The 12,238-nt window shown below is 37.0% G+C and overlaps 1 protein-coding gene across 1 annotated transcript in view; it reads left to right on the top strand.

Annotated features, from left to right (window-relative positions):
* LOC131926147 (cysteine-rich secretory protein 1-like) overlaps window positions 1–11,140 on the top strand; it is a 34,433-nt gene extending 23,293 nt beyond the window's left edge. The window contains exons 2-6 of the mRNA XM_059281430.1: window positions 2,730–2,803; window positions 5,192–5,308; window positions 6,431–6,518; window positions 9,339–9,484; window positions 11,042–11,140. Coding sequence (XP_059137413.1) covers window positions 2,732–2,803; window positions 5,192–5,308; window positions 6,431–6,518; window positions 9,339–9,484; window positions 11,042–11,140 — 522 coding nt within the window. The 5' untranslated portion in view covers window positions 2,730–2,731. The remainder of the gene's footprint in view (window positions 1–2,729; window positions 2,804–5,191; window positions 5,309–6,430; window positions 6,519–9,338; window positions 9,485–11,041) is intronic.
* Window positions 11,141–12,238: the final 1,098 nt, after the last annotated feature.

The following is a 12,238-nucleotide window of genomic DNA, read 5'->3' as shown; positions in this document are numbered from 1 at the left end:
GATGAGAAGGTAGCCTTACTAATGATTTTAAATTGTCCAACTCAACATTATAGCTCTGAACTTGAAATAAATGTGTTATTGGTGATGATAAGAATATATAACTGGGCCGGGCGGTGGTGGCGCACGCCTTTAATCCTAGCACTCGGGAGGCAGAGCCAGGCGGATCTCTGTGAGTTCGAGGCCAGCCTGGGCTACCAAGTGAGTTCCAGGAAAGGCGCAAAGTACACAGAGAAACCCTGTCAGAATATATAACTGGTCCATAAAATACATCAAGGCAAGCAGAAAACAAAACATTTCATTTTCTGATCATAGGTGAATATACTCAGGTAACTTGTAGGTTCTCTACATGTATAAAGTATGTGTATATCTTATATGACAAAGCAGTTTCCCTCATAGATATTTATGTTTGGGACAGAAAAGAAATTATTCTGGAGAAAATTGGATATTATGATACTATTTAATATCAATTAAAAGGGAATTATATGATTTTAGAGAAGATTATAATTCCAAAAGGAATTAATTAAAACTTTTCTTCATGGGTTTAAATGATGTACTCAACTAGTCGACATCTGAACCTATAGTACCTGCCAATCTAGCTAAACTTCTGATGTTGGATCAAAATCAGTCAAAGTTATGATAAGTGTCAATCCTGAGAGCAATTTGATAATAGACTACTTTGTAGTAAATTTCAATCCTTGAGGTAAGACAGCTCATTTTACAAAAGACAAGGGTAAGTTGCATAAGTGAGTACCAGAAATTTCAAGTATTGTAGATCAGGAACAGCTCAGAATTCCAGTGCCACTGCTTAGCAAATTCAAGGAAGCAGGGGTATTCATGCTTGTAAAATAAAAAAAATTAAAAAAAAGAATGCTTCTCAGGAATTGACAAGGCTGTTTTTCTTACAGGATATTTGTCCAGATTGTATCCATAATGACTTCTAGCTGTTCTGTAGAATTTATGTTCTGTGCTGACCTCTTCATAGCTCAGAGAAACACAATAAAGCAAACTGAGTGATGAGTGAATATAACACTGGAATTTAGAAACTATTACAGTAGATACTCAGGAGAATGTGACTAGTTACCATGTGATTCTTCCAGTAATGCACTCACCTCAGGCACCTCTTCTGGGGTTTGATTGACATATTTCCTTGTCTGCATAATCCTCTAAGCACTGCAGTCTCGGGCTCTCGGAATTGAAGGCTTTGATGCCACAGAGCTGGTTCTTAGATTTCAATTGTGCTCCCAAAATTCTTATGACGTGTCAGTATTAAATCTCAAACACTGAGATTGCTCATGTGTAAAGTGGGCTATTGAGTCACAGCATCTCACTATTAGGTTTTTATGAGTTTTAAACGAAGCCCATAGAGAGTCACATAACAAGTGACACCAAACATAGCCATGCTATTTTGTGTGTCTAAATTGCTGTGACAAAGAGTGCTTTGGAAAGTTTCATGAAAATTACCTATTTATGCATTGCATCCATCTATATAGGCCTTTATTAATTGTAGAGTTGGGAAAACTTTTCTTACTGGTTAGGAGAAATCATTAAAAGCAAGCTGTAGATGCTGCCAGTTTGTCTCAGTAGAGAATGCACTTGTTATGTAAGCATGGACACCATATTTTAAATCACCAGAATCCATGTAAAGCCAGTTGAGTGTGGCTGCATGCTAATAACTTCAGTGCAGGCAGAAGATAGAGACACAGAATATCCAGAGCAAGCTGTGTAGTCAGACTAACTGAAATGATGAGCTCGGAGCTCCCTCACAGATGCTGTCTCAACTTATAAGATAGGGAGCAATTGAAGACACCTAATGTCTGCCTCAGGTCTCCACATGCACGCATATATATACAGACATGCATACCAGCACACATTCAACTATGTATATGTATGTATGTGTGTGTACATATGTGTTTTGCTTAATACCCTTACTAAGAGAATGTGTTCCAAATTATTTAAATGGTTTCCCTAATGTTGAACATGGCATTAGTTTATCATACATTTACCATTATATGTAAAATATGATGATGAAAGTCCAAGATTATCAAGGTTCAGTCTTGGTGTTATGGATCAGACTTTGAGAGTAAATGTGTTAACATGTTGGACACATGAGCCAAGTTAAGAACATTGATTTAAAAATATGACAGAGTTTTGGGTGGTAATGTACAAATATGTCTCAGCACTTGAGACTCTGAGGCAAAGTTGTAAGTTTGAAGCTAGACTAGGATACATAGCGAAATCTTGTATCAAAAAGAAAAGAAAAACTTTTGAAGAATGAATAACAAACAAACATCATATAATAGAGTAGGCAGAGCTTAAAATATCCAACAAGGGTTAATTGTATCATAGTAGTGCCCCGCCATGGTAATAGTTTGGTGATTTTGCAAATCTTGAAAGGACAAACAAATAATTCCTAAATTCCTAGAATCTGAAGAGAGGACCTCCATGGATTAAAGTGTGACAGGGGAGGAGAACATAATTGCCCAGATTATTCATAGGTGTATGCTTCAGGGAGTTTCAGTTAGGCACTTTGATTAATTCCTTATTGCACCAGCTGGCAGCAAGCTTCCTGAGTTCATCATTTTGATGACATAAATAGTATGTCCTCCTTGTTAAAGTGCTAGTAAATCTAGGAAATGGATCTCATTACTTCCCCCATACCTTCTTTGCTACTCAGAACTCCTTGTAATAAACATTCAATGCAGATCATTTTTCTCTTCTTTGTTTTCTAGACATGACATTATTCCCATTGTTGTTGTTCCTGGCTGCTGTGTTATCCTCATCCCTTCTTCAAGATGACTATGAGGTATGGGTAAGGTTTAGTATCTTATCAGAACAATTTAGGCAACAATGAAGGCTGGGAAGCTATCAGATCACTCTTTAAAACTGTAAAAGTCCAGAGTGTGGAGTAAGTCACATTGATCCTCAGCAATTACCACCCCCCAAACACACACACACCAGAGTAGTTAAGTACATCTATTATGTAAACAATAAGTGTGTACATGAGCCAAATATTTATTATTGGTAATATGTTCTTCTGCTTAGCAATCCCAGATGAGACTCAATCATCTTTAATGATGGAGTGTGTAGTACCCGCAAAGATTCTCTCCCCTTAGTTAGAAAGCTACTCAAAGTTAGAAGCATTGGTCACTGCTGAAGCCTTCATTCTGTTCTTTGGCCTCTGCATTGAAGACTATTAGAATTCCCCAAGAGTAGGGAGTACCAATAACTGGTAAGCGTGTTTTAGAAGATCAATTATATGTCTTTTGTTACCATAATCAAATTGGTAATCTGGAGACTATTATCTAGGTGTTCTTTCAAGTTGTTTGCATTCCCAGTTTCTTTCCTAAAATGATTGTATTTTATGGCAGTTTTGAACCATCTATTCTTCTTCCCTTTATCCCTTCCCCCTCCCTTCTCTCTTTGGTCTATTGGTACTTTTTTTTTTCTTTACAAATTTTTAAGATCCAAATAGCAGAGAGATTCAAGACATGTTTTATGAATGAAGGCTTCTTTGAGAGTTACCATGGAGAACTGATTCATCTCTCAGTGTCATTTATTGTTGTTATTCTTGGTTTTACTTTGTGGTGTTGTAATTATTAGGGCACATTTCTATCCAAAACAAACCCTTTAACATTTCATTCTCACATTTCAGTGTTTTTAGTATGTTTTTTCTTTATATCTGTACAACTTCCTGTTAAGAGAATACAAGCACACTTACTGTTTTGTGGCTGTGAGAGATCTCTTGTCACAAGGCTTTTCATTAGTGCCTTCAGAACATAAAAAAATTATGGAGAGATGGACATGTAGCAGCCATGGGCAATGCAGTGTGATTAGATCCATGGGTGTAATGTCTCCAGAGACTTGAGGGCAGTAAAATTGTAGGAAGGAGCAACTACTGATGCCAGCACTGAGACAAAATGTTAGAATCAGTCCACCAATAGTTATGCTGTAACATCTTGCTCTGTAAGATAAAGCAGCACAGTCTGGAGTATGTTTATATAAGCAAGTGACTCTTATCTCGGCAATTCACAAAAAAATCACTCCATCCACCTGTCCCACACAAATGCAAAGATGTATATTTAAATATCAGCATCTGAGTTAACTTAGCTGGCTTATCGCTGTCCAGTGAAATGTAAAGTCAACAATGCTAAACTATTTTCAAGCACCCATTGCCTCTAAATTGGAGGATATTCTATTAGATAAACATGTCTTTGAAGTGATCACAAAAAAACTGTTACATATTAAATTCTCTAATGCACACCTGTACTGGCTCTGGGCCTCACATTATCTCACAAGCTTCCAAACTCAGATGTCTGTTGCCTACAAAGGTCTATAATGAATTATGTGTCTTCATCCTTAGCACTTCCTTGCTACAGCATGAGTGGGAATGGCTACCGTGCGTGGCTATCATTACAGATCGCTCTTAAATCAAAATTGACATTTGTAGCCTCAAAAGAGTTTTTACTTTGACATGCCATAAATTCATTCGATTCTCAAAATTTCTATTTAAAGTGTTTCTAATAAAAAAGTCATAGATTTTCTTAACATTTATTGTCAAGGCTTAATGACTAACATGGGCATGAGTACTTTAAAAATGACCTTCCATCTTCACTACAAAAACACACTTTTCCATTGCTGTCTTATTGTATCACAGCTTGAGCATTTAGTGTCCCAGGCTCTGGCAAAACAGATTTTCTTTCTCTATTAGTAGTAATGCTTTGTTAGTCCCAATGGTTGCTGTTCACAACCATATGCTGCGGAAAAATGAAAAAAATGTCAAAAGACAGAACTTGAAAGAAAACCTTGAGTTCATATTTAAATATTATCTCAAAGCAGACACAGTCATTCAAAGAAAATGGCGTTTTGTTTATCAAAATTTTATATTTAAAAATTCATGTACATATACTCTGTCAGCATTCAATGTCTAAACTATTGCCATCAAATATATTTAAAATGTGTATAAGCAATTGAAGAATGCTCATCACAGAATCATTTGTGATTGTAAAAGATTGTAAATATAATTACAGTACAAATTTGTATCACAATCATTGTGTATCTGTTCAGCAAAGTACTATGAAACTATTAAAAAAATTTTAAATTAAAAATGACCTTCATTCACCTTAGACAACTTATTCACTTTTTTATGCAATCTTAACAAACACTAATATGACTTTAATTTTTTTCCCTTTAGAATAAAAATCTTGAGGATTTGATAACCTCTAAAGAGTCAGTCCAAGAAGAGATTGTAAACAAGCACAACCAACTGAGAAGAATGGTTTCTCCACCTGGTAGTGACTTACTAAAGATGGTGAGGGCTCACAACAGGACAGTGCATTTGGAGAGCTGTGTTTGGAGCCTGTGGATAGCATCTGGCTTCTGCTGTGTGCTTTAAGAGGTTCTGCCTCTATTCTAGCTTCTCTTTTTAAAAAAAAGTATTCATTGTTTTGTATATGTGCGTGGGGGGGTATGTTCATATACTATGTCATGCACATAGATAGAGTTGGTTCTCTACCTCTATGTCTTTAGCTGTGCAATGACCAGAGAAGAATTTATTAAATTTCTTTTAAACTTAATTGATATTAAATTACTGGTATTATGGAGTTATATCAATTATAGTGACTGAAATAAAACCAAATCTTTTGACTCTGGTCTCCAGAGAAAAGTTACCATGTTATTTTGGCTCACTCTTTTCTCTCTTAATCTAGGGTCAGAAGATTTCTGCTTTAAAGTCCAATGACCCTTAATCTAAATAGTCTACCGTCTGGATCTAAAACCAAAGTCCATGTGTCTTTTAAATTAATTCAGTGAGGGAAAAAATGAAGCCAGGATTTATGAGGCAACTTCTTACAGCTGTAAAAATAGTCTTAGTACTTCAACATGTTTAGTGCTATTCGCTCTACAGCAATTACTCAGTCTTTAATGATTCCTGTTGTGATTTCAGTAAGTCATTAGATCATTAAAGGTTTTAGTATTTTTTGTGGTCTTGGGAAGACAGACTACTTGTATTTATTTGGTACAGAAAAGGCCAAAAAAAGTTGGAGTAACTTAGGACATAGGATATGAAACTAGTAAGAAGATCAGTGTTGGGGGTTGGGAAGGGGCTATAGAAGCCATGGGAAGTAGAAGTAAAGAGAACATGTATGACATCAAATGGAGGTTGTGGGTGAGAGGGCATGCATAGGACGATGGGCAGGGTCAGGAAGAGGGGGTGGAAAATATGCAAAAATAAACTTGTTTATAAATGCCACCATGAAAGCTGATAATATACATGCTACCATAAAAATTTAGACATATACTATATTACATACTGATTATGATGAAAATCAGAAGGTGACTACAGATATTTTGCAATGATATCAGCCTGTCTGAAAAGATCATGTGAGTTTGACATTTGAGTTATTCCATGGCACTTCTTTCTTTTTCCTTTTAGCAATGGAGTGATGATGCCCGAGTGAATGCACAAAGATGGGCAAGCCAATGCACTTATGAACACAGTTCTCCAGAAGTCAGGACCACCAGTATGTAATCTCGAAATTACTTACAAATGAGTGGAGAGTCACATAGGAAAGCCCATTTTCTCATATTGTGCTAACAAAACATTGCAAATAAACACGTATTGTGATAGTAAAGCTGGGAAATGGAAGGCTGAGTCAGAGACACTGCCAGCCGCCACGATGACAAACAGCATGTGAAGATGCTGGTAAGCCACGAGCCACATGGCAAGGTATAGATTTATAGAAATGGATTAACTTAAGCTGTAAGAATAGTTAGCAAGAAGCCTGCCACGGCCATACAGTTTGTAAGCAATATAAGTCTCTGTGTTTACTTGGTCAGGTATGAGTGGCTGTGGGACTGGCAGGTAAGAGAGATTTGTCCTGACTGTGGGCCAGGCAGGAAAACTCTAGCTACATGATAGTGCCTTTTTTAAAAAAGTTAAATATCTCTGGAGCAGAGATGATGCTGTCTGAAAGGCTCCACTTTGTGCTTATTGGGTGGTTTATATTTTATACAAACTGTCTTTCCTGATGCCAGCTTTGTGCCTTGAAACCAGATTGCAATTGAAGTAACATATGGATCATCTCTTTCTCTGCTTTTAAGATTAGAAACTAATGTCTTGATAAAAATAATTACTAATTAAGGCCTTATAAAGGAAATTTGGAATTAGAATCTCCTTTTTATTTTATCTTATTATGGTTTTATTTATGTGAATGTGTGTCTCTGTGTATTTATGCACATGTGTATGTATATAAAAATGCTTCTAGAGGCCAGAAGAAGGCACCAGACCCTCTGTAGCTTACAGGTTAGAGGTGGTTGTCACAGTGTTGTTGTCACAGGTGATGGTAAGCTACACTGTACGGATGTTAGGAGTTGGACTCAAGTCTGCTGAAATAGCAAGATATACTCTTACATGCTCAGTCAATTCTCCAGCACTCTGAAATTAGAATTTCTATCTTTAATCCAGTATCTTAATGATGTGGCTTATTGTGTTTACAAGCTATCTTTTTAATTATAAAAATATATTTAATTTGATCAACTAATTCTTCATTTTTCCTCAAGAAATGTCAAATATCTTGGCATTTACATTTACTACTTTTATTATTTTTGTTGGGGAGGAGATAGAGCTCACTGTATAGTCCAGGTTATCTTTAAATTTCTCAACTTCCAACCTCAGCTTCGTAAGTAGTGGGATTTTGTGTATAAGCCACCAATGTGTGTTCACCCAGCTCTTCTTTCATTTTTTGTGAGATCAACTTTTGTACACTCTGAGTGCCTAAAAGGCAAATTGTGTTAAATTAAAAATAAACTATGAAACATAATCTTTACATAAGGAAGTGTAAAAATGATAACAACATAAATAAATGTCCCATGAGATAAAATACTTTGTAAAACATTAAGAATGATCACTGAAAGACCCTAGCCCTTCAGGCTTACACCCCCAAGCCTCAGGAAATGAAAAACTTCAAGCACCAGGAAATGAGAAACTAAAAATCTAGTTCCGAGGGCCACCTGACTGAGCCACTACTCAATCACCCCTGTAACAATATAACAACGTAAAAAGATTTCTGTTAAGAGATGTGCTCAACTGTGACTGGGATAGTTGCAAGTGTTCCAGGAAGGACCACTGTGACCTGTGTGTAAACTCCACTCCCGCCCTGGTACCCCCCCTTGAGGTTTCAGGAAGAATGTGCATGCGGACGTGACTGTACCCACTCTGTGATCACCCTGTGATCAGGCCATGAAATTGTATGGGAACTGTAATCTTGTGGGTTTTGTGGGGTTTTCCTTTAAAAGCCCTTATGGGGCTGCAGTAAGATGTGACTCTTGCTCTTGGGAGCAGAGGAGCCCTTCTATATAGAAGCTTAATAAATCCTCGTACTGTTGCATCAACTGGACTGGAGTCTGGGTTCTTGGGGCACCCACTTGAGACCCTAAACTTTGGGGTCCAGCAATCACCTTTGACCCAATTTGAACCTAATAAATTAATCACCTCTTGTCAAGGTTTTACTCTTTAGACATTTCTAATTTAATAACATAATGACTAAAAATTAATTTTTAAGGCCACAATATTCAGTTAAAGTTTAAAGTAATTTTTTATTTACAGAGCTTGATAAAAATTCCAAGCTATTTGGGGGCATTAAAATATGCTAATTCCTCATTCTTTGAAGAAAATCTGGCCCATGAAATTTTAAATTTCTAATTAAGACATGACTTATAAACTTTGAAAATATAATTCCTTCTGTTTATGTTGTGTTATACTTGTAATTTTTAAAGACTGACTGTAAAGAAGGCTCATACAGAACAATGTAAATATGTAAAAGTATTATACAAATATCTCTAGCTACTCAGGAGAGAAATGAAAGGAGTCAGTCTTGGTCTTCTTTAAGACTGCAAGTCCACATTTGCTACACATGAGGCACAGGCATGCACACACATGCACATACACATACAGATGTACACACAGATGTGGAGAATTTAATGTGTGGAAGAATGAGGTCGAGGAGAGAAGCTACTGAAGAAAAGACTTCTCTACTTAGTGCTTATTGTTTTTAGGGCACACATATTGAATATCTATGGCTACTGTTCACCTAAAGGTTCATCAGGTCTGAATCATGCTTCTTAAGCAATATTCAAAAGGAACTGTGAGCAATGACTTTAAAAAGCAGGGATTCTGAGCACACACACACACATGTGTGTGTGTGTGTGTGTGTGTGTATGTGTATGTGTGTGTGTGTGTGTGTGTGTGTGTGTGTATGTGTGTGTGTGTGTGTGTGTGTGTGTGTGTGTTCCTCTTTTTTTCTTTATTGCTCTCTTTATGAATGGTCTGTCTTTTTCCTTAGACATAAGATGTGGTGAGAATATCTTCAGAGCAAATTACCCAGCATCATGGTCTCATGTAATCCAAACCTGGTATGATGAAGTCAATGATTTCAGGTTGGGCTCAGACCCAAATCCAATTGATGCAGCAGTTGGATATTATACTCAGGTAAGAAAAAGTACTCTATCTGTAAATGCTAAGCAAGAAAATATTTTTAATTACTTGACTGATTTCAAAGCAGAATGTTGGTGCAGAGATTTTTTATTTTCTTTTTGAGACAGAATCTCATTATGTAGCTAAGATTGGCTTTGAACTTCCTGTCTTCCTATCACAATCTCCCAATTTCAGGGAATATAGAGAGAGTGCACATCAACCAATCACAGGGAGAGATCTTGAGTGGTTGGTTGTACAATGGTCTTGACAATCATTGGCTATTTGAGCTTCTATATTTCAACGGTTTATCTAATCTTTGAAAGGGAACATACTTGATTTTTTTTCTAACCCTAATTTCTTAACTCCAGTCACCAAACAAGGTTAATGACCTATATTCTAAGGCACCTCCACAGATTTTAGCAGGGCTGCATATCAGGTCTGTATGGCTCCTGAGTGAAAAGGGAAATGGCACCTCCTGGACTTTTATTATTAGAAACCTTGACAGCTAGCTTCCTGCTGGATTCAAAGGCCAGTTGCTGGGCCCTTTCCTATCAAATAAAATGACTCTTTTAACAACAATTATATGATTGTGATTCTGCCCTGTCCATTGTCAAAGAGGGACTACCAAACCTAGAAAGAAGCTGATGTGAGGATCTTGCTTGGCTGAGTAGGGAGAAGATCCAGATGTGGTACAGGCATGGAGTAACTCCAAATCCCTGGCCTGATCAGACCCTGAAGGCTGAAAGACATGAGCTGAAACACAGTTTCAAGTGGGAACCAGGAAATCCAAGGCCACAGCTCCATACAGAAGCTCCTACCATGTACAACATCTAGGAAACATGCTGAGTGGCAGCCTTCCACTCAGCTGGACTAGCAAGGCTTTGCAAGCCATCCATGATCTCTGCCCTCCCAGGAAGGAAGATACTCATTTTCACAGCTTAGTATGAAACTAAACAGTCTCTTCTATGATGCTGGGAGGAAATTCTGGTTCATCTTCAAGGCCAGGGCTATATGGACACAGGACACTTGTTTTTGCAAAAGCATTTCAGTGTACCAACCTGCAGAGTAGTCAACAGCAACATCTTGGTCAGTTTGATGTCTGACCAAAAATTGACCTGATATCCAGGTTCCCCTCTAGCTGTTTATGGTCACATGCCTGTAGAGTTGGAAACAGTGTCAGAGAAATTCCACATCACACCAGGGTCCTCCTGGTGTCCATAGATTCTTTGACCTCTTCCATTTTGACACCAAGCTCCTTGGCCTCAGCCCAGCCTTCTGTATCCTCATCATCTTGGAAACTGTCAAAGATGACAAAGAAGAAGAAAGCTTCTCTGAGATGGGGCTGAAGCCACTGCCATCCTTCATAAACTCCACTGGGTACTTCCTGAAAGTTTTGCCAGACTAGCTGACCAACAGCAGCTCCTTAAGAAGGTTCTCAAATCTGTAATTTGATTCAATCACTTAAATATGTCTATAAGGCATATAGAAACAAAGAATACCAGCAGTGTTTTAAACTTTCATTTTGTATTTTCTGCTCTGACCTGTGCCCTGTCTTCATCTCTGTGTGCATAGATTGTTTGGAATTCATCTTTCCAAGTTGCATGTGGAGTTGCTGAGTGCCCTGACCAATCATTGAAATTCTTATTTGTTTGTCACTATTGTCCTCTGTAAGTATCCACTTCCAAGTTCATTTTCAACAATGACAAATGCAATTTGACATTTTAAAATTATCATAGTATAAAAACAAACTAAAGATATATTTTACACCTGGAGAGGGGAGTAAAAACTTCTAAATATTCCCTAGAGATGAAACTTAGTTGACTAAATTTTTGAAATGTTCATCTCATCACTTCCATGAATCACACTTGGAAGCATTTTCCTTATCTTAAAAAAGGATTTCTCTTCCCTCCTCCGTTGCTGTTTCCTGGACTAGTGATGACCTCATGATTACCCAATTATAAGGATTGTGAATTCATATTGTCAGTTCATGCTATGTTCATAGGCTACAAAGCAAACTTTTAATAGTAGACCAGGAGTAAACATGAATTAATGACACAGGTTAGTGATTGTGTTGCTTCTATTTAAATTGATCCTACCCCTGATTATATATGTTATTGAATCTCCCTTATAAAAATTAATTGTTTAGGGGCGGTATAGTTTCATGCCTTTAATCACAGCACTTACGAGGCAGAGATAGACATGTCTCTGTGAGTTTGAGGCCATCCAGGGCAACACAGAGAACCACTGTCTCAAAACCCCAAAAAAAAGTAATTGTTTTATTTTTGTAAATTTCACGTAGGAATACCATATTTCCATCATTTCCAGACTTCCCTCTCCTCCTCCAAATCTTCCTACCGCAAATCATCTCTCAAATTCATGATCTCAGCTTTGTTATTATATACACACATAGCCACACATGGACAAACATAGACTCAGATGTAATTAAAATATTTTTAAAGGAAAATTAAGTTTACAGATTATGAATATATATTCATTTTTGTGGGAATTTTTTTAAGAGCTCAAACAAAACATAGAAGGGAAATGGGTTTCTGGCTTTAAATCAAGATCTAGTGAATGGGTTTTTCAGATTTTTTTAGGAAATTCCAAGGGGAAAAGAGTTAAGATTATAGCTTTCTTAACTATTTAAAACATATTAAGGACCTCTCAAAGAGTCTTTGAAGTTTAAGACTTAATAAATTCTTATAGGTATAAGGTAGCAACATAGGGCTGTGAAGTTGACTCAGTGGTTAAGAATTTTTGCTGTTTTTG

The sequence above is a fragment of the Peromyscus eremicus genome, chromosome 16_21 (assembly GCF_949786415.1).
Source record: "Peromyscus eremicus chromosome 16_21, PerEre_H2_v1, whole genome shotgun sequence".
Lineage (NCBI taxonomy): Eukaryota > Metazoa > Chordata > Mammalia > Rodentia > Cricetidae > Peromyscus > Peromyscus eremicus.
This window is presented reverse-complemented; position numbering and strand designations above follow the sequence as displayed.